Source organism: Mycteria americana, chromosome 1 (genome assembly GCF_035582795.1).
Source record: "Mycteria americana isolate JAX WOST 10 ecotype Jacksonville Zoo and Gardens chromosome 1, USCA_MyAme_1.0, whole genome shotgun sequence".
Lineage (NCBI taxonomy): Eukaryota > Metazoa > Chordata > Aves > Ciconiiformes > Ciconiidae > Mycteria > Mycteria americana.
The window spans coordinates 163,364,089-163,386,367 of NC_134365.1; the positions used below are offsets into that span (position 1 = coordinate 163,364,089).

Genomic DNA, 22,279 nt, shown 5'->3' on the forward strand with positions numbered 1-22,279 from the left:
AACAGGGATTTTTTGGCATTTTCCATTGCAGTTCTTTATGTATTACCCACTTGCTTGCCTCTGAGAATTTTCTTTCAGTTCCCTACCCTTCCATCTCCCAAACATTTTTCTGGTTGCTGTGCATCTCCTTTAGGTCTTCCTTCTTCTTTTCCAATACCAAGCATGATATAGGTCCTGTATCCACTGTCTTCCACACTTCATCCTCCATTTTTATCCTTTCTTTCTTTTTCATTTTCTCTCCACCATGCCCTTTATTACCTGTCTTCTAGATATCTCTGCTCCGGATTCTTCCTTCGCATGGTGTTGCTAACTAGTTCCTGTGCCATTCTTTGCCTTTCTTGCTTCCCATTTTCATTTTCAAGGCCATTCTTTTAACTGCCACTTGCTGATCCCTGTGAGTATATGATTCCCCTAGCACTGCTGCAGCAACACAAACATTTTTTCACTGCAGTCCTTATTAAGATTGCCATTTACGTTCATTTCTATAGTGTGTAGAGGCTACAGAAAAATTTTTCCACACACACTTGTTTGTTGTACCTTTTCATGCTATGGGAGAAGAATCTTGGTCTGATATCTGCTGTTTGGTTCATCCTTTAGACTCCTCTTCCATGCATTTTATGGTGGATAGCCACAACTTTCCCAAACTGTTCCAGAATCTCATTGCAGGGTTTCCTTTTTCTTATGGGCATGGCTACTGTCTCTGCTGTCTGAAGGAAGCCTTATGTTACACTTTCAGTGTTCCATTTGTTTAGCATTCAAACCACAGATATCTGCACCTTCAGGAATTATTGCTAGCTAAATTAGTGAGTTACTCCATGGAATGCCTCCAAAAAGAACAAAGCTGGCCATTCAGAGCTTTTTGTCATCCTGGAGGCTTCAAAGCTTTTGGCACAGAAGACAGGTGTAAAAACCAGCTGCTGTCCCTAAGTAATCTTGCAGGGGAAGATTGTGCTCTGCGTCCTTCTCCTTCAGTTGAACTCTGATACAACTTAGGAGCCTTGGCTGAAGAGGCTTGCTCAGCTATGGGGTCCTGATGCTCTGTGTTGCTGGTAGTAATCTGAAGCTTGGTGCACTTCAGCAAAGCAATTAAAAGAACAAACAAACAAAACATCCAACCCCAAACAAAACCCCCAAACAACAGAAAACAAAACACACCCTGAAAATGAACTAAATTGTCATGCTTGTCAGTTATTTGTGATCTTCAGTGGCCAGCTACCACCCTGATATGGTTTCTTTCTCCTTATCGGAGGACACTGGCTGAGTGCCGCATGCAGTGGCTCATTCTGTGTTTCTTCTTGAAGGCAGGAGATCCGGAGGTGTCCTTTGTTGTAATGTTCCCACTATTGTCTACTTCTATCATCTTGTCCTCAAGCTGTGACTTCCCAGTTTAGACTAAGAAAGGGTTAGTTATTAATGGGAAAGGAAAAGGCATTTGTGTCTTCCTGTTACCTATGCTTTGTACGCAAGATCTCACTCGAGCATCCTGGATGTAATGAAAAGAGAACACAAGCAGCAGCCAAAGAAGAGTGCAGAAGCCTTCCTACTGCTGTGGCTGTACCTCAGCTGTCGTACACACACATAGTCCTCTTGATTTTCTTTCATCAGTAACCTGAGTTACTCTCAGGAGGGTGCCCTAGCATACCTGTAGGCCATCGCTAAATGTGGAACTAGAACAATAATTATTTCCTTTATGTTTTCCCTTGCAAGACTCAGATTCCTTTTTAAAGAAAAACCTTTCTTCAATGCTGATGGCAGCTCTTGAGCTGTAGTTCCTGATGCCTATTGAAAGTCCACTTCGGAATGTCCTGAAAGGCCACTTTAGTGCTTGGACATCTCTGAAGAACTTCACTGCCACTTTGTTCCCTCTGGAATGTCTTGTACTACACTGAACTCGAAATCGTCTTGATCTGTTAATTCTGCTTTCTGCTGCTTTCTGGGGATCATGCTTATTCCATGTGACAATCCCTGTGCTATACTTAAGTGGGGCCAAAAGTGTATGCATGCCCGCATTATATCCCAGAAAGTGGCACAGTGTTTCTATTTGTTTAAGCTAAGCTTTCTTCATTACTGGCAGTAATGGCGTAAAGGCAGACTGGCTATGGGTCCAGCATTCAGAGACGACTCTTAAATTAATTGAATAATTTGTAGAGAAATAAGTAGAAAAATATTTCACTGTCCTTCAGTTCTGTGTAAACAACTCAAACTCTTTGGTCCAAAACACTCATAAGCACAGTCAGCTTCCAACTGGAGTGTTGTTTTCACCAGTATTTTTTTCCCTGAGAAATGACTTTGACTCCATCCTTCTTAAGAGGATGCTGCAAAGCAGCTCTTGACAACAGCTGTAGTGATAGATGTGGAGAGAAACTTGTAAATGCAGACATCCAACCTGCTGGAGAAGGTCTGGTCCCTGAGAGAAGGCCATGCCTTCATTCACCCTTACTACTAGTAACATGACACTTTTTTTTCAAGGAAGCCCAGACCCTGCTGAGATTTTTGAATGTTCTTTAGTGAGTTCTGAGAAAGAAAGCATTTTACCAGCCATACTCAGGATGTTATACCAGCTCCTACATAAGCGAAGCACTGAGACATTCTCTCTGAGCCCTCAGTTCCTGCCTAATCGTGGGATCCTTTGCTTCAGGGGGGAGATGAGAGAGTGCTCAAGGTACTCTGTTGATAGAGTTGACGGGGTGAAAACATTTTCTAACAGTGCTTGCACAAGTGCACCTGCAGCGTATACGTATAAGCTGTAGGTGTACAAGTATGTATACTAAAGTGAGTATGTATAAGCAGCACATCTTGAAACTGAACAGCTACAGGGAAATAGTGCATCTTTCTTGGGATGCTTTGTCATAATTTTTGAATGTGAGCATGCTGAAAAGGGTATATGAATGATTGAAGACTTGTGAAGATGAATGACGTCCTGATAACTACTGCAAAGACTAACTTCAGGATGAAAAAAGTCTTCAGGATGTGAGGGTGTATAATGAAAGTCAAATCCTGACATTGTGAACACTAGCAGTCACTTCCTAACAAGCTTTTGCATTATATTGTTTACAGAAATATTTACAAATATCTTATTAGCGTATCTCTTCCTGTTTTTCTTTCAGTTGAAAGAGAAGAGTGAAGTGTGTGGTGGTAACACAGATTCCATAGAAGAACTGAGAAAGGCTATTTATTTAGCTGAAGAGGCTTGTCCGGGCATTGCGGATAACATGGTGTCACACCTTGTGCAGAGGCTTCAGAGGTAATGACACTCTTTCACTAAGGGTTACAGAAAATTGCAGATCTGATTGGACAAATATTTAGCTAGTGTTAAATTGAAAGAATTAATTTCTATTTATAATAGAGGGGGGGAAAAACCCAACTTATGCTTACAGGTTGTACAGTTGTGTTTGCTTAGTAGAAAAAAAACCCTAATCATATCAGGAATTGTAATTTCTAGCTTCAGGTGATAGCCCATATGTACATTCATCCTGTTGGTGTGCACATTGTGTGTCAAATGAGGCTGGACAGCCTTTTCCCTTTGCAGTTCCTGTAAGGGACATTCACGCTTTCTTAGTATTTGGGTGTGTGTTGCAGAGGATGCCCTGTGTCACTCTGAATTTCTTTTACCCTCTTTGATAAATGGACTGTTCAGTTAGTTTGGGTTTCTTTCAGTCACACAGTAAGTGGTTCCTTGTTCATTCATTGAAGGTAGTCTGTATGGCCTTTTGGTGGTACCTCCGAACCCAACTTTTTGTATTACTTGAAAAGGCCAGATTTCATAGGAGACTTTCTAGCTGCCTAGGTTAGGAATACCTTCTTAACAAACACTCAGTTTGCTGTTCTTTTAAATACTACATAAGAAAAGATCAGGGGTATAAATTTCAGAATTACTGCTTGAAGAGGCTTTAAGTGCAACCTTGAATCCAGGAGCCCACAGCTGTTGTGAATCTACACCGTCCAGGTTGGATTGATTGGTACTAGAAAAAACTCATGGCAATGATTAATCATGGACTGCTACCTTGAAAAAGAACACTCTGAACAAGTGTCTCCCTTATACAGTCTCTAACCACAGCTTGGTAAAGTTTAAGAATTCACACCTCTGAAGTTAAAGCAGAGGGTTGCCAGGCTGACACTTTGTCATTCAGTAAAAAGTCAGTGCCAAGAAATCTGCAAGCAATCGTGTTTCTTGCTTTCTGGGCTGTTAAGCATGAAGCCTAGTCAGCAGCTCTAGTGCTAAAAGGTCACTCCTTGATGCCAGATGTCCTGATTCTCCTTTCAGTTGATCCTGGCAGGCTTGAAAGAGTTTCTGGAGCTTCCATCTCAGTTTGTTTCCTTTAAGGGTTCCAAAACTGACCCCAGTCTTTCATCAGCCCATTATTTCAGTATCAAGTTTCTATCAGCCTGGTACAGGGCCCTCCAGGAACTGGGAACCTCAAAGACTTCTGATGCTGCAATTAAAGCTGAAAATGACTGTGTGCAGACAAGCTTTCCACTGGGCACTTCTTTTGTGGATGCTGGAGATGATCTTACTTGTTCCTCTCATGGCAGCAACAGTCATCGTTTTTGTCCTAGGAGACAGATTTCAGAACCCTTTATATACCTATTTAGCGTTTTGTTTTCCTTCTGTTCTGCTTCCTTGGACTATTGCTGTTTTTCTCGGTCATAATGTCTTATCGTAACAGTGGAGACAGGCACTTCATTTTCTTTGAAGGAGAGAAAGAAATATTCATAGAGAATGTTTGCTGATGGGTCACATCTGGGTGAGCTTTCTCGTATTCCAGGGATGATATTCAGCTAGTATATGATCATGACTAGCACTCCTTCCAGAAAGTGAGTGAAAGAAATGAATGGCAGGATCCCCCCTAAAAAGGAGTTTGAACCATTCCATTGCTTAGTAGGTATCCCTCATGGGTAAAGCTATTTTTGGAGCTAGTCAGCTTCTGAAAAGATAGTTCCTTCTTGCTTGAATACTACAAGAAATATGCTCCGTTACATCATTAAGTCATTTATTGTATCCACTTGCAATATCCTCTCAATTTGATAGCTAACTACTGAAGGTGTCTCTTCAACAACGTGTTTCTAATGAGGTTTTCATTCCTCTTATGATTGGTTAAAACTGGATTTCCCAAGTTGGTCTGAATGAATTAGTTGGGACCCTCAGAAGATCTGCCCAATAACTTGAGTGAATCCATTTACCTTCCCCCTCCAGTTCTGATCTCTGATGATTTATAAAGTTTATTGAAAGCTTAACATGATTAAAATGTGTGCTTCTTTCTTTGGATGATTTAAGAATCTGCTTAGACCAAGAAATACAGGTTTCCTGCCCCAGTAATATTTTGGAAAGATTATGATGTAAACTTGCCAGGTAGGAAAGTTGGAATGACAAAATGTTGCCCTCAGCATACAGAATTCTTACATCATCATATACTTCTCAGGAACACACTTGAGCACAGATTGTTGGTATTTGAAAAGCAGTGGTGTTCTAACAGGGTGTATTTTACATGTTGTTCAGCTCTTTGGCTTTTGCCTTCAAAGTGAGACAGCAGTGCTGGGTGTCATTCTGCAAGGAAAACGGCTGGAACTTCAATAGCATAAAATGGAATTAACTTTTAGTTGCTGCTTGTTGTAGAACACTGTTCCGAAGGTCACAACGATAACTGTTTCTTTTCCTCTTCAGATATTCACTAGCTGGAGGAAGTACTGCATCCTACTGACGTACTGTTCCTGACTTTTCTAAGACAACAGAGATCCCACGGTGTCTACATCGAAGGCGCGCACCCTAATGTTCTGCCCCTCAGTCACTGGAGTGTCCTTTGGTGGAAGGACATTCCTAAATGTGCAAGAGTGAAAATGAAGTCTCTCAGATGGAGGCAGTCTTTTTCAGCTCCTTAAAGCTATAATTTTTTTTAATGATAATGCACATATTCCAGGGAGGTGTCTTTTTGTAAAATCTGAAATGTATATTTAGGTTTGTGATAGAGAAACTGAAGATATTGAGAAACCTCAGGTATCTTGCTTTAAGAATTCCACTGGGAGATGGAGTGTGTTTGTTGGAATTGTGTACAGATATGTATATAATGTCTTTTTTAACGGAAAGCCTTTCAACGTGCATAAGGAATCACTGTGTACAAAATGGTAAAGTGCTTCTGTAGATAATGTTAGTGGGGTAAATATTTGACAGGCCATAACTGAGTATTGCCTTGCCTTTATTACATGTAAATTTTGAATTATGTGATAAGTGAATCTTGGTTTGATTTTTGTATGTGAAGGATTTGCCATTGAAAGAGTTAATCCTGTACTATGGAACCTTCTATGCGTACCTCAGCAAAGACACAATTTTATTCTGTTTCTCCAGTATTTCTTCCTTTTTATCTATATTCTGAGTGTGACTTTCTAATTATGGTACTACTTCTGGTTGTTTTAAATTTAATACACCTTGTGTCTCAAAGCTTTAAATTTAGATTGTTTTTCCGAAAGAACGAGCTCTTTCATGTTTTCAGTTTTAAATGGTGCCAATGCAAATTCTGAACCCTATGTATTGTTCAATTTTAGTAATAGATATTTGTGAAGCTTGTAGTGAAATTCAGATACAATCTTTTTTTCACCTCCACGTTTGAATGCTCACACAAATAAATCTTTATTGTCTACATTTATTCTGAAATATCTCATTAAGACGTTGGCTCTGAGACAGTGGCAAGTATTTCTTCATCATGCCTATTTATATCATTAAAATGAATGTCTTGCAGCGTAAAAGAAAAATTATCCATATATTCAATGTGCATCTCTTTACTGAAGGTGATAGACGTTAGACAGAAAGACTGCAAAACTGAGCCTGAGTGTTGTATGCTATGTCCTATTACTTGTCTCCCCAGAAAAAAGTTACTTCTGGAAAATTCTGAATTGTGAAATTTCCACCACTCCTGTGAGCGCTCCTAGATAGCTGACTTACGGTTCTATAGTTCTTGGAAACAGTAGGGTTACTTACACACACGGCTGACTAGGCGGCATTTGTTGTCACAGTATTACTCCAAGGTTTACTTCCTTTGTTTCAGCCAGGCTCTATTCAGGTGCTTCTGTTCTGGTAGCTAAGAGAGCATTTTTGCCTTGTTTTTAATGAAGAAATTGATGATTTTATGTTTTGCATGACAGTGAGGTAACTTATCTGTTTAGTTAAAAAAAAAAAAAAAAATAGGGGTTTTGGAACAGAAAGGATTAAAATTTTAGAAGTGTAGGCATATCTACCTGGCTTGGGGCAAAAAGACCTGGGTTCTCTAACCGTTCTGGAAGCTGGTGAGGTCTCCTTGCAGGCCTTCACATCACCACGGTAGCCCTTATTCTATGCATATTAATAGCCTTAATTATTATTAATTTAATAATTTAACAGTTAGAGGACGCTGTCATGCTAACAGAGCTAGGAAGCTTCTGCCCAGGTTGAAACAACAGGTGAAAGAAATGGCCATATGCGCACTCACTCTTGTAGCCATATTCTTAGACGCACCATGTCTGCCAGCATAACGAGGTAACGCTTTTCCTTTGTGGCTAAGTGAATTTAAGGTAAATTGAACAATGTGTAAGTTTGTGCAATGGTTTATAACTCCTCTTTGATTAATATCTTTAAATGTGTTGGTTTGTGTGCTCTGAAACACGAAGGATCGGCTTAGCCTTGAGAAAACAAATTCAGCTCTGCTGTTGTGAAATGTGCATCTGGATACAGCGCGATGGGAAATTTACCTCTTGGCATCTCACTGTTCGAAGTCAGCCACCCAATAACTATGTGCTCTTACAGCCTGTGGAAAGAAACAGATGTGTTTGCGTTTGAAAGATAAATAGACTAATGGAAGCTTTTCCCCAGTCAGCTTTTAATGTAAGGACTTGAAAGTAAAGCGAGCTTACTTGGAGATGCACAGAACTCAGAGATTTAGTGGGGAAGTTAGATTTATGTTGCTGGCTGGGATCTCAAGAATTTTTCAATCAGAAAATTAAATGACGTTCTATGGTACGCTGGTTTTGAACAATCATTTAAAAAGTTATACGCACATTTTTTTTTTGAGTTGCATTTTAGTTGCGTTCCAGGACTGTACGTTGAGGAAATACTTCTCTGAGTGGATGGTGGCAGAATTTGCTTGGTGAACGTGTCCCTTGGTTTAGGAGCTGAAGATGAGTCAGGCCTACAGCAAGGCCAATTGGCCAAAAGGCTAGGACGTTTAGGAAAAGACAAGACCTCATTTATGGTAGAGATGTGTATTTTTATATGTACTATATAGATTATTTAAATATAGACTATCTTAAACTGAGATTCACTGAAAAGAAAGTGTGCTGTATCTTGAATGTAAAATTACAATCATTTGCTATTGAAAAGTATTGATGCTTTGAAAATCAGAACTATATTGGTAACAGAAGAGCTTCATTTGAAAGAAGCCTCACCTCCGTTTCTGAAAGCAGAAGAAGTGTGTAGATATTTTTGAGAGGTTGTTTCATGCTAAAAGCATTTCTGTGTTACAGTGTTGCACTGATGATTTTTCTGTGCAGGTAGTACTTCTTCGCTCAGTCTTGAATATACTAAGGACAAGCTATCCCTATTTATGCAAACATTTAAATTAGCAGAACTGCTTATTTGTCAGGGATTTCAAGATTAGGCAGTAACTAAACTCACTGCTTAAAAAAAAAAAATCAGTCATTTGAACTGAAGGCTTGCTTTTTGTAAGTATCAGATGTGTAATCTATTTTTTTACCTTAATTTTCCTTGCAGTTGCACTTTGTAGTTGATCACGGCTTTACTAAATGATGACGGCATGATCGCTATAGTACAGAATGCTTTTGGCGTAAGAACAAAGCAGCTCTTTCTCTGAAGTGCCGTGGTTCCTTTGCGGCTCCAGACATTTTGTACGTGTCCGTGGGGGTATGGACAGATGAACCGATTACTGCGGAACGATTTAACCGCGGTGTTCTGTCCTCGCTGCTCGGGAGGGTGGGCGGAGGGGGAAGGCAAGAGTGTGCGCGTTGGCCCTTAGCGGCAAAGCAGCTGGCGTGCCGTGAGTTCGTGTCCTGCTGTATCCACCGTAACTCCGTCATCTGCCTGGGCTTCTCCTGTACTCGTGAAATGTCTCGTTTAGCTCTTACTACTTTATGTGCCGTTCCGTATTATTTTTTTAAACAATGCCGTAACAGTTTGTAATAGTTTTACATCAGCCTTACTTTTAAGGAAACGTATTTTTGCCTTCAAAAAGGTCACCATTGGAAGATTATCAGAAGTGCTAATAAGCACAGGTGTAATGCAAGGATCAGTACAATCGCAGATTATTTTTGTACGTTGCTGAGGAGGAGCTTAATGTATAGCACAAATCTGCAAGCTTGCTCTTTTTAACTGTATTTTGCGGATGTGCTCGTAATTGCACTGAGCATATGCAGTAGACAAACTGTATGTAATGGTTTTCTGCCTTCTTTTAAAGCATGATTACAGAGGACAATCACAGTGTATATCTTGTTTTCTGTAATATTGCTGCCTGTTTATAACCGTGTATTTAAATTTTACTTTTGTCACTCTACACCAACATAATAAAACTCCTTGTAAACTACATGACCTAGAAATAAAGAAGGAAAAGTTTAATGAAATTTTGCCATCCGAGTGGTCAGTAAGACGAGATTCGGGGGTCTCCTCCCAGGAGGGGATGCTCTTGCGGGTTTCCAGCTCGGTTATTGCCCACGTCAGTAACGGTAAGGAGAAAGTTTATAAATGGGTGCTCAGTTTTTAATTGTAATAACCTCAGAACTTGCACAAGAGAAAACTCTTGTTTAAAGTCAAGTCAAACAACACTTTCTGAGCAAGAATGTTGAGGGTTTTTTTTTTTTTTTCTTTTTCCTTCTGTTGGGGAACTTAGTTGGCTTATTTCTCGCAGGTGGCCTAACCATGCGGGAAGCTCTTGTGGGAACCATGTGGAAAGGTTCTTTTCTTGATTAGGGTTTTGTTTGTTTGGTTTTTTTTAATCTACACATACAAGTGATTGGTAGTGGACTGTTTCGGTTAAATATGTGCAGTTCTGTATTAGAGTTTGCCCTATAGCAAGACAATGTGCCAATCTACAGATGGCAACGATTTAAAACCTGCTTTGTATTCCCCATCCTGCCAGGCCCATGAAACTGCTGAAGTGCTCACATCACGTTGCATTAGCTTAACCCCAAACAGCACATCCTTAATTACCCATGCAACTGACTGACAAACTGTGCGACAGCTGCACTCCTGTCATTATATTTCATTACTATTTTTCTCCTGTTAAAAAATGTATGTGTGCCACATCATTGCCAATTTTTTTTTTCTTTACCAACTTTTCTGTGCCCCCGGGGGAGGGGGGGTGGGGGGGGATGTTTGTGTGCTCTAGCAACTGGAGTTGTCTATCTGCACAGCCATAATGATATTTTCTTTTGAGGGAGAAGACCACATGATTGGTCCTGTATAAAAAGAAAAAAAAAAAAAAGTCAAAATCAGGCTTTTCAGGTCCTGCTTTTTTCTCTGGTTTGTTCTTGGCTGAGAGAATTGTGGGGTAGTGCCCCGGTTTTGTCTCAAAAACAAGTTTCCCTTGTGAGCTCTCTTTTCTCTAGCCAGAGAGCTTTATCAAGAGTTCTGCACTCAGGGCCTGTGTTTGTTTCCCCAGCTGCTAACTTCTCTCTCAGTGTCACTTTTGGCTGGTTTCGGCTGAATTTACAAAGGGATTGAAGTCTCAACGGTGTTTAATTAAAATGTTGTGAAAATAGGGATGCCTGAGTATATTAATAAATACATATTGATGAGCATGAAGTTAAACAGGAGGGACATGCTGGAGATGCTTAGCCTTGTGGATACAAATCCACAGGAGTCCAGGATTTCCTGAGCCCAGTGCGTGTGGTGCAACTTCCCATGGCAATAACCTTCTCGTGTTGCGTTTATGTGTTCGTTATTTGAAGGCAGCAACTGATGATTCATGGTGAGTAACAACAAGAAGAGTCAATCTCTTCGGAGTGGCCAGTCCCACTGCTGAATGGTGTATTTAGTCGTGGCTAAACATGAGAATGGTGTATTTAGTCGTGGCTACTAACCTGGCACCCAGTGACCCCGTCTGTCTCCATGCCTCCTCGATTAGATGGACAGCAGTACGTGTGAATCAGGGTTAAAGGTAAGTGGTTATATATTACAGCCTTCCAGTAAACCACGAGTTTTATTCACACACATAAAAGACTTCAGCTGACTGTAAGATACGACTGTCAAGGCAGTCGCTTTTATTCTCTTACCATTATTTCAGTTTGGGGTTGACCTTAGGAATAAAGAACTAGAAAAATGCTGACAAATGACAGCAGTTCAGCTGGTTCCATTTAAAAACAAACAAACAAAAAAAGAAAAATCACACTTGTAAAGAAGGAAAAAACTCTTGTTTTAAACCTCTTTTTGTAGGAAAAAGATAATACAAAAAGGTGAAAATGCTGGACAATGAATCAGGCAGATACTCTGAAGTTGCATCCACAGCCTAGCTAGGTCTCTGCTCTCACAATAAATAGAACTGTATCTTGATCTTTGCCTTAGATGTTAATAAAAATTATTTTCCAAACTTACTTTGTATGAAAATGAAACATACCTAGAAAAGGTGTTACCTGATTTCAGGGATGTAAATAAAAGCCTTTCTTTTGAGAGCTCAGAATAAACTACTGCAGGAGATAGCAGTAATGAAGATTGTATCCCACAAGCCCCAGTGATCTAAAATAAAATTCCATTTCAGCTGAATTAAGGGCATGGCCCTCAATATAATTTCCATTTTAAAAAAAAGTCTTTTCAGTGTTATCGATAACAATTGTAAAGGTCAGATGTAGGGACCTAGCTTGTAAGGCTTTGCAGATATTATTTTACAGCTCAGTAATAATTCTGGGGGGGATAAGGTCTGCAGCCATTTACTGTACTTCATAGCAACATGACGTGCTGTTGCTTCTTCAGCTTTGTTTTTCCAAGCCTGTGGGCTGCTGCTGAGGAGTTGTTAATCTATGCCGTGTTATTTCCCCTTTTCATCACTATAAAGATCATTGTTCACATTCCTGGTCAGTCAAGAAGCACTATAGTTCCTGTACATTATTGGTTCGCTGAGGTGGTTGAATTCACTCGCTTCAGGCAGGGTCACAGCTTGGGATGGACAAGCCAGCGGGACCTGCAACCGGGAAAAAGTTCAGATTCTTCTACCTACTTTCTACGTTTGTCCTTCATCGTGCCGTAAACAGACAGAGGTGATGCTGTAGGGTAGATGTGATTATTATAGCCGTACCGGTACCTGGGGGCAAGAGCTAAGGAAAAGAGCAACTGCAACAAGTTACCTGCCCAGGGGTTTGAAGGTTTCCACCCAGCTGAAGGAAGTACGCTGAAATACTTGTTTGCCTTTGTCAGGGTGGCTGGCATTTGCCCAGGGGGACCACTGCTTGTCGTAAGGGGTTAGGATGGAGATACATAAGTGGCTTTGTTTGGGGTGGGGTAGGGGGGGAGAGAAAGAAGGCTTCACTGTCTTGAGACAGGAATATGTATATATATTGTGAGGTATTTTATTCCCTTTTGTTGTGAGCAAAGCTGTAAGCCATTTTATACATCGCACATAGGTAAGCCATTAACAAAGTGAATAGCTAGACAAAGAAAAAGTGGGGGTAAACTTCCCCCCAGCTTCATTTCCCGTATCTTGATTCAGGACCCCCTGCCTAGCGCTGTGTTTCCCCAAAGGCCCTTAATGGTGACAGATGTGTTTCCAGCATGCTGAACTTCTGTTAATGGAAGTTTTACATCACCCTCATGACGAAGAGTTTCTTAAAACATAAGGAAAAGCATCTAAGCATAGTAGACTTAGTGCTGTCAACCTTCCGAGTGGGCCAACAGCTTACCCAAACTATGGTGTTAGCTCATGTTAAAGCCAAGTATACGAAATGGGTATTTCCACTGCTGGTTTATCTGTTGCTCTCTATAGTGAGCGCTGGGCGGGAAAGGGAGAGACTCAAATTCCAACAAGAAACAGAAAAGCTAGGATGTGTACCAGGCAGGATGAAAACTTGGGGCTTCAGTAGCACCCCCGGCTTATAGCAATTTAGTCTGTGCTAGTTACCAAAACACTCTACAAATTAATCGCAAATAGCTGTGGTTCTCATAGCGTACGGGTTTTCTTTCAAGTTTGTAAAACAAACAGCAGAATGTCACCACAGCCTTTAATTTCTTCTTGTACATACCATTCACAGTACATTAACAGCCCAAATAATATTGCACTGGATTATTTTAAAAATTTTTCATCTTGCAAGTAGTGTGCACTTTTCAAAGCCAACAGATGAACAATTTGGTCAACCTGCACCAAGAAAATGGTTAGATAAGAATCCTATACTTTATTTATACCACATGGATTTGTAATCCCAAAGGGACGTGAGGACGAGCTGTAAACTGTTTCCTTGTTAAAGATAGAAAATTAGTAATTCCTTGCTGACTAAATGTAGAAAGACTGGGGAAAAAACAATGAAATCGGAAAGTTATCTCATTCCTGTTAGACTGCTTGCTGTGTATATAATTATATTCTATACTGTGAAAGTCCATCTACATTTAAAAATCCAGCAGTCTACAGATTAACATGGTAAAAAAAAAATATATATTTTTATGAAAAGAGAAGAAATAGTGTTTGCCTCAGAGGAGAAAGTTTTCAGATTGTGAAGTTGTCTTTTTTTTTTTTTTTAGGTGCAATCTTTGAGGCAACAAAATGTCTTTTGGCATTTGGCACTCTAATAAGGACAATATTTTAATACTGGCACAAGCTAAAAACAGCACAGAATGACAAAATACAAGACATGAAACGAACCGCAGCCACTGGGATGATGGTAAGCTAGTTTGAACACATGGAGAACTTAAACAGTTTTGCTGAGGAATTGTGAAGGTTTTTGCAAAACCATACTTATTTTTTTCTTTTCTTTTACCAAAGTGTAAGTTTTACTAAACTTGGAGGGAGAAAAGAGTTGCAAATGTCCTCTAGAAAATCAGCAGCTGCTGGACAATCAACACGGCGGCTCGTTCAGCCATCAATAGGTGTGAGGCTCTTTATGACTCAGAGCTCGAGTGCGTGAGGCAGAGCTGGTGGCACTTCGGATCACTTCCATCCATCTGTGAGGAGGCACGAGGAGAGACACAAACAGAAGAACGGTCAATTCCTAAGGAAAGACTTCTTGAAAGACACAGTCTGCGCTACTAGTTGTATGCACTTTTGTTTTCAGTGCCTACGGGAGCACCTTGCTTGCTACTTTACTCCTAAGTCTATCCGAAGTCAAGAGGCTCTAGATCCAAATGACTGCCAAACGCATGTATGAAAAGAGATTCAGAGAGGATAAACAGGGGAGATGGGACCCAAAATTAATGAACTTAGTAGTGGTTTTTACTTCTTCTGCAGACACCAAATCTTGGTTTTTTTCTGCATGGTCCAAGTGATGAGCAGTTGAGGCCAACCACTCTTAATTCTAGACTGAAAAAATGTAATTTAGCTGCAGTTCCTACTTCTTTTTCCTAGAACTGAGAAAGGGCTTTTGTGTTTTCTCCTATTCTACTCATTTATTTAATCACCCCTTTCCCACAATTTGCCTTAGTTATAGTTTTAGACTGACATGGCTGAAACTTAATAACAGCTTTCTTCAATACGAGAGGACATTAAGATTTTTGACATGTTAATGCTTCATATGAAAGAGCTAAAGTAGTTCCCGGTATGAACGACCTCAAACCACAATTTAGGAGGAGTAGCGCCTGTTTCCTGGCTCTCCGTGTATCTGAAATTCAGTGGGAGGTGTAAAAATTACATGCTGAAGTGGCAGAAATACACAGTAAGAACAGCCGCTTCTGTGAAAAATTAGAATTTTATTTCAGGTGTGGGTTTTCCATCCAGTTGTACTAGAGGGAGTGAAGTTATTCTGCAGAGCTGCTGAAAAGTCCTGTGATCTGTTTACATGCTTCCTGGAGTCTGAGACACAGAGCTCCCCGTGCAGCCAGCCTGATCAATTTTGACTGGATAATTCCTGCACATAACGCAGGAATAGTACAACGCATTTGTACTATTACAGCTGCCACGTTATCAAAAACAACCACTTGGTTCTAGCATTATCAGGTTTAATATTTCTTTTAAAATTTTAAAGGGTTCTTTCTCTAGTTGTACTGAACTACTTGCCTGTATTGCTGAATCAATTTACTAAACTTTGCATCTACTAACCTTGTTCGGAAAAAATTCCTGGAGTTTTACAAAATTCCCTCTCACAGAAGACGGATTTACCTTTCAAATGTGTATTCACTTTCAGCCCTGAAGTAGTACACGTGGGATTTGAAATGTAGCTTGAACACATAATCTTTGTGAATGTTTTCAGATTCGGAAGGAATGGTAAGTGAATATCCCAATAAAGGAAGGCTGGCTAAAGGATGATTGTCCTGAAAAGAAATGATGGAAAATGCTGTGAGATCAAACACCCTTGACTAAAAAGAGCACACAAGTAAAACGGAAGCTAGATACACACTCATTGAAAGGTCTTCATCGCGTTTCCACGTGTGTGGAAAAAATACCAGCTTTATACAACGGCAATGACCTTAATTGTCTGGTAGTTTCAGCTTGCCCATCTTTATAGACCCTTCTCATAAGGATCTGCTGCAGGCTGATCCTGTCAGTATTTCCTCATAAGAAAGTCATCTGAAAACTTGGACTTCCACTGTTTTCAAATTGACAAACATAAAACTCCATCATTTGGCATCAGCAGAGCACCGTGCATGTTCATCCTAGGCTTGCAAACACCTACTCCTTTAGAAATGTTCCAGCCGCCCTGCAGCATTCACTGCTTAAGTCCTTTCACTTCATGGCACACATGTATGAACAAATAATTTCTTTATCCCATTTATGCATAGAATATCCTACAATTCATTATTTTCCTTTTTTTTTTTTGGTGCAAAAACTCTATCATTAAGGATTTCTACAGCAACGAAAGGACAACATAGCAATTAGCATTATTTTGTGCTTATGCCCTGCTTGAACACAGAGATTCAAAAGTCCAACAGGCTGTAGACAGGAAAACCTTACTTCTGCAGTGCGATGTTTGCTCAGATGGATTAATCATTGGCCACTGTTCTCTCTTGTTTGACTTAAGCGTCAGTAACGGTAAACAAAATTTCTAGGTCACTATTACGTTTTTAATTGTAATAATCTCGGAATTTGTACAAGAGAAGACTCTTGTTTGAACTCGCACCACAATTTCTGAGCAGTAGTGATATCTGTTGTACTTTTAGGGATGATATGCACTGTGACTGTTGGAAGTTTCAGGAAACAAGCATGCATTCTTCAGTTGACAAGCGAGCAGATTGAGAACGGGCTCTGCTCCACGTTCCAGCAGCAGTAAAGGCTGCGTAGCCGTGACCAGTGCACCTGCTTCTCTCGCCTACAGCATCCATGCCTGATGTCCGCTTTTATCTCTGCTGCTGCTTTGGAAAAACAAAAGGTCTCCAGCCACACGGCCTTGTGCAGTCTGTTACCTGGTGCGATTTATAGAAGAACATACAGAAGTTGGTGAACACCACCCAAAGCTTCTGCCACCCGTTGCTGTTCTTGAATTTTCGTAGGAGATTTCCGGACAGCTGGTTCTGAAACAGATCAAAAGCAGCCAAATAAAACAGTGAAAGGTACCTGCAGTTTAATTATCGCAAGAAAAATTATCTGCTTTTATCTGGTTGTATGTGACCTTGTTGTATGTGAGCATGTTTTGGTTGAATGGATGTATTTTTCTTCCGCGTTTTTCTACTACTGAGTAGTACTTCATGAAACATATTTTTTTGTTTGTAGCTGGGTACTTCCAAAAACTTCAAGCTACTACACTTATTTTTTTAATTGAGGTGGCTTTCAGTAATACATTACCAAACATCAGTCAGTCTTGTCACCCTAGTCTGCCTTTGTTGTTTTCAAATGATACTTAAATAGAATAATGGAAACAGAAAGTCTGACATGAATTTGTGATGTAAAGGAAAATTATGACATACTTTACAACTGCAGATAGAGATTGAGCTCTCAGTACCCAGTGAGTTCACATGGTAACTTTTCAAAGATTTCAAAAGCAAGGGCAATTAACCTTATTCTTAGCTGGATTTTGGATATTTAAACAAAAAGGAGGAGGAAGCCGTAACCAAGTACAAGTATTTTACGGCTGGCAGAAGAAACTACTCTTCACATAGTGAAGACGTAAAGTCCAGCATCATTGTGCCTTGCAAATGAAGGGGAATTCTCAGTGAATCATTAATTACTTCCCATTCCTTCTTGACTGTAAGGGCTCTCACCTGGATCAAAATAGCTGCTTACATCATTGTCTATATAATGCAGAAGCTAATAACCTGTAAAGCTTAATACTCAAAGTCTGGTGCTCCTGATTTATCTACTACAAATTAAATGTTCTTGAAAATGTTCTGTTTTCACCAGTCTTGGATATACGTTAAAGCCTTTGCTTTAAATCATCCCATTCTCTGATATCTGGACTGCTGCCTCCTTGCCCTAAGTTACAGGTGTACTCCTTAATTTTCTGTTACCTCGTTACTCTGGAGGATATCATAAAAGGACAGGCTTTGCATTCGGTACCAGCAGACATATGAAATGGAAACAGGCCGCTGATCACTGATCAGTCCAGCAGGTAGGGAAGTACAGTCACTGACAGAGAGAGGATCTTCTACCACGAGAGAGACAGAAAGGAGGGAGAGACACAAAGAAAATAAACGATAATGCTGAAGTGAGAGCCACCGACAGAACGATGTGAGCATGAGCATAACCTGCCACGCATGGAACAGCAGTGGAGCTGAAGATGTTTTCACAGAACAACGTATGTCTCCAGGGTGTGTTTGGTCTTCGCTGCTTTGTTTGCATTCATTTGAGGCACGGGGAGGAACAAAAATAAGGAACAATGAGCACTGGTCTCAGACCAAAAGATTTGCCTAACTAAATGTTTTAATCGTTAGAATTAGTCATCAGTTTAAATTTTAGCTCTATTTATAACAAGCCCTCTGCTTTACGGAAAAATATGAGACCTTGTTCCATGCCGAACTATTCCTCCCTTGCAGGATATAAGGGTATAAAGCGCAGAAAATCCACCTGCATGGGATCAAAATGAGGCTCCACAGTTAGTGCTTTCTCGTACGGAGTAATTTTCTTTGCCACATTTCAGCAGCTCGCCTTCTGTTTAAGAACAGGGGCTGTTACACAAGCTAGGAATATTGCCTGTCCTTGCACCCCTGTGTGCCCCATCAGTGCGCCTTCTCTAGAGCAACGGTGGCCTGATGTCTGAGGGCTGCCTCGTGAGCAGAAGCCAACTCGGCTTTAAGATTCCTTTTACCATTTTCTTCGGGCATAAATTTCCATTTGATGAGGACTGTGATAAAGTACTCAGAGCCCTCCGGAGCCTCTCTTGGAAGAACACCTAAGCAGGCTTACCACCTCATCCTAAAACCTACACTGAACTAGGAGTCTTTCATGTTCATCTTTGAAAAGTCAATGTCTGCATCTTGTCTGCTGAGTACAGAATTAATGAATGTGTATCACATTGGCTTAACTGTGATCGGGGGCAAAAAAGGATTTTTATTTTGAGGTGGAAAATGCAAATAAAGAAAAAGCAGATGAGACTGAGCAATGAGACAAGGTTCCAGAAAAGATGGCTAGGTAAAGAAAGTAAGTTAGTAATACACATAATTAAAACTCTGGCTGCAGCAGCTAAAGACAATATCCTTTCAGCTCGAGCAATGACTTAATGCCTCTGTAACTGAAAGCATTAAGACAGTTTGACCTGCTTTAAATTTTAAAGGGCATCAGCATTTTTTTGGACAGTTACTTCTATGAAAATTACTGCTCTAACTGATTTTACAAAGATGCACTAAGGGAGCGGATACGTGTGTCTTGACTGATGGTTTTTGCCATTATTTGGAGTCAGTTAAATAGGCGTGCCTGAAACTTCCCCAGAAGGAGACAACAGAATAGTGCACTTATTAAAGAGGAGCAAAAAGGAAATTGTCATTCAAGAGCGAGTCTGGAGCTGCAGTTCAGATCGTTCTGAGGCAGATACCTCCACAGCAATACTAAAGTCGATCATTGAAACACTGGTATTTCTGTGCCAGCAGACGTGCACCGTAGTGTTGCCACGGTGTGGTGACTGACGTTCGAGTGAGGTGCGGGATGCACTGAGGTCGTCCTCAGATTCCTGGTCTACAGTAGTTTCATCAGGAGACTCTATGAAATGCAGGGAAAAAGCATCTTTCTTCCTCTATGCAACAACATATATAATTGGAAAAATTAAACAAATCAGTTCTGTCCACAATATTGTGAACTAATTTTAAAACACACTTTTAGAAATAATTTTGTGCAGATGTTAAGTAGGTTTTTTTTTTTTTTACGTCTTTCTGCAAGTGTTAGAATCAAAGACTAACTACCATGCTTTGTTGGTGCTTTTAATACCTTCCAAGGACAGGCACTGCCCAAATCTTGTTAAATTGTTCCTGGAATCATTATGCTTAAAGTCACTTCTCTAATCAGAGAAACTTTCTGCTAACATCAACAAGAACATTAAAATGGCACATATATAAATATATATATATATATATATATATAAAAATCAACTTTGAATGTATCAGTTTGACCTGTGGCCAGCATTTTTCACCACTTTGCTTAGAAGCAATCACCAATCATCCTGATGAAAGTGAACAAAACCTACTCTCTAGCATTTACTCACTGTTGTCAGGTGGGCTGCTAGCCAGTAACTCTGGGGCCGGGCCACTGCTTTTCTCTGCCAGGTCTATTGCCATCTGAATGTCCTCAGTCCATTTGTCCATTTCACCACGGGTGCTGACAATGAAAATTCAGGTTTTATTCATTTTCATACAGGCTGAAAGCAAGCTCTAAGAAATAGTCACAAGCTGAGCTTAGTTTTAATTTAAATAAATAAATTCAGACACAAGATGCTAGGTTTTTTTCCTAATAACTTAATTTTGGTTCTGACATGCACAATTGCCACTCTATTTTGTCCCACTCAGCTTTTTTTTTTTTTTTTTTAACAAGTGGCTTTCACAAAAGAATATACTTTTGAAGTTGTTTTAAGAGCAAATCCAAACAAAATGACGCCTCTCTGCTTTTCTATCTGTCCCACTGTGAAAGCTGCAGAGAAATGTAGTTTACATGTCTACGTTGTCTCCACTGAATTACCTTGCAGCAACAACGATGGACTGGTGTTGACCTCGTAGTGTTAGACAATGAGGAACCCCCCATTCCTCTTCACTTTCTTCTATCTGAGAGATAAAAGCCCAAATGCAGTCAGATTGCAGGAAGTACATATTTCTTAAGGCAAAACAGTGAATTCAACAAGCTCTTACCATTGGGGAAAAGAAAACTAAGAGAAATATTCACAAACAACAATTTCGAGCTAGGTATTGAGAAAAAAATGGTGGCTTGCAAGTCAGAAAAACAGTAAGCAAGCTCTTCAATAACCTCTTTAACCAAAAGCATGGCTTTGTCTGCTTTGTGTCAAAAAAAAAAAGGAAAATAGTGGTATTTTTATCAGAAGAGTGATTCATCGTACAAAAGGATATGTTAAAAGCTGCGAGCGCTCTGGACACAGCAGCATAACACAGTTCTGTTGTGAACAAGCCTATGCCAAATGGATATCAATAATTGAGTAGATTCCTAGAAACGCTAGATAAAACTTGAAGCCTCGCAGGTGTTTAGAGAATTTCAGTTACTGCAGTAGTGATTACCTAAGTCAATTCTCAGGAAAACAGTATGGAATAGATACAAACCCATGAGAGGTTCCAATGAAAATAATGGGGGGAATGAAAGTGTTTTGAAACTAGCAAAAATATTTTTGAAATCATATAAGAAGAAGAGGTAACTAGGTGCTATTGGCTCGAATTGGCTGTTTTCCAGAATCGCAACAAGAGCTCCAAATGACATATTGCTGCCAGTTTCTCACTACTTTGGCTTTAAGATACAGAGTTGAAAACATTCAGAAATGTTTTTTTATAGAAATTAGATTGTCGCTACTGTTTACTGGCCTTGCACAGTGTGTCTATACGCAATTGGTGATGAATTACTTGTGAGAATCATGGTTACATTTAGGGTTTAAAAAAATAAAGAACCCATCTCACAAGAACTTTGCGTTATGAGGAAGCTGCCCCCCAAAATGCCTTTTTCTCCCCCACTTTTTGCTATATAATCACCTTTGTGTAGAAGGCTGCATGAACACATGCCAAACCCAACACAGCCCCATCAGGCACTGCAGAACGTAACCACAACTTCTCTGAATCAGAGAACAGCCTTTTGCTGCTGCTTTCAGTCCAGCAGAAATTCATCAGGCTATTAAGATAGGACCACAGACGGCCATTTAAGCATGAACCCCTTAAGACTTCTCACAATACTTACTGTCATGCCATACAGTGGAAGATGCCCATGGACTTTAAACTGATTTGATGCTGTCAGGCCTCTACTTGTGTACAACAAGATATCGTTAAACTAAAAAGCAAGAATAAGCGTTATTAGAATGATGTCGGCTTGTATGTGTGTACAAAAAAAGAAATCAGAATGGTAAATATGGGAAAGCTAGCCAGTACTGGCTGACTATTTATATGGCAGTTCTAATGCATGAATCCAAAATGCTGGCTTCCACAATATTCCAGTACATAGCACTTGTTATTTCCCCTGCCTTCCTTCCCAGCTAGTCTCAAGCACGTTCTCACAATTTTCCACTGGCTATCTTCCGATGCCTTCTAATATTCTCTTTGTGATCTCTGGGTCAGAACTAACAAGCCACAACAGCAGTGAAACCAAGTAGTACGTTTCACACTCTGCCGCACTTTGAAGCTATGGAAGATAAGTGTGTTTCACCAATATTTTCTTCTGATTTGTGTGGAAAGATAAGCAAGCATGCCCGAGAGAGGTGTGTCCAACTTAACTCTTACAAAGTAAGTGGCTATCTATTACTCCCCATATTCAGAAGGAAGCTGGGAGACCTGTTTTAAGGCAGATGGCTTTAGGTTAGAAATATCAAGGTGAAGAAACTGAGTATCTCAACTTGCAGAGCTTCCTGCATGTAACAGTAGTTGTTGAAAGCATGTCAAATGACTGCCTGACTTTTGTTGCCATAAAACGAATGGCATATTTTCACTGTGCACATGGGTCAAAGGATGTTTTTCTCAGATCAGACAGTTGCATCAAGAAAATCATACTCTGTGGTGTGAAACAGAGCTCTCGCCACAGATGTCTACAATCCAATAGCAGTAATTCATGAA

General features: G+C 40.1%; 2 protein-coding genes across 11 annotated transcripts in view; one reads left to right on the top strand and one right to left on the bottom strand.

Annotated features, from left to right (window-relative positions):
• STK24 (serine/threonine kinase 24) overlaps positions 1-9,577 on the top strand; it is a 64,869-nt gene extending 55,292 nt beyond the window's left edge. For all 6 annotated transcript variants that reach the window (XM_075526632.1, XM_075526650.1, XM_075526656.1 and 3 more), the window contains 2 exons: positions 3,108-3,244; positions 5,663-9,577. In XM_075526632.1, the coding sequence (XP_075382747.1) occupies positions 3,108-3,244; positions 5,663-5,699 (174 nt within the window). In that variant the 3' untranslated portion in view covers positions 5,700-9,577. The remainder of the gene's footprint in view (positions 1-3,107; positions 3,245-5,662) is intronic.
• A 2,887-nt stretch (positions 9,578-12,464) lies between these two features.
• FARP1 (FERM, ARH/RhoGEF and pleckstrin domain protein 1) overlaps positions 12,465-22,279 on the bottom strand; it is a 171,640-nt gene continuing 161,825 nt past the window's right edge. For 4 of the 5 annotated variants that reach the window (XM_075526580.1, XM_075526609.1, XM_075526600.1 and 1 more), the window contains exons 20-26: positions 21,414-21,503; positions 20,202-20,284; positions 19,732-19,844; positions 19,069-19,232; positions 16,508-16,615; positions 15,267-15,418; positions 12,465-14,116 (exon numbers count right to left, since the gene is read on the bottom strand). In XM_075526580.1, coding sequence (XP_075382695.1) covers positions 14,035-14,116; positions 15,267-15,418; positions 16,508-16,615; positions 19,069-19,232; positions 19,732-19,844; positions 20,202-20,284; positions 21,414-21,503 — 792 coding nt within the window. In that variant the 3' untranslated portion in view covers positions 12,465-14,034. Of the gene's footprint in view, positions 14,117-15,266; positions 15,419-16,507; positions 16,616-19,068; positions 19,233-19,731; positions 19,845-20,201; positions 20,285-21,413; positions 21,504-22,279 lie in introns of those variants that run through there. The other variant, XM_075526618.1, reaches the window with a different exon arrangement.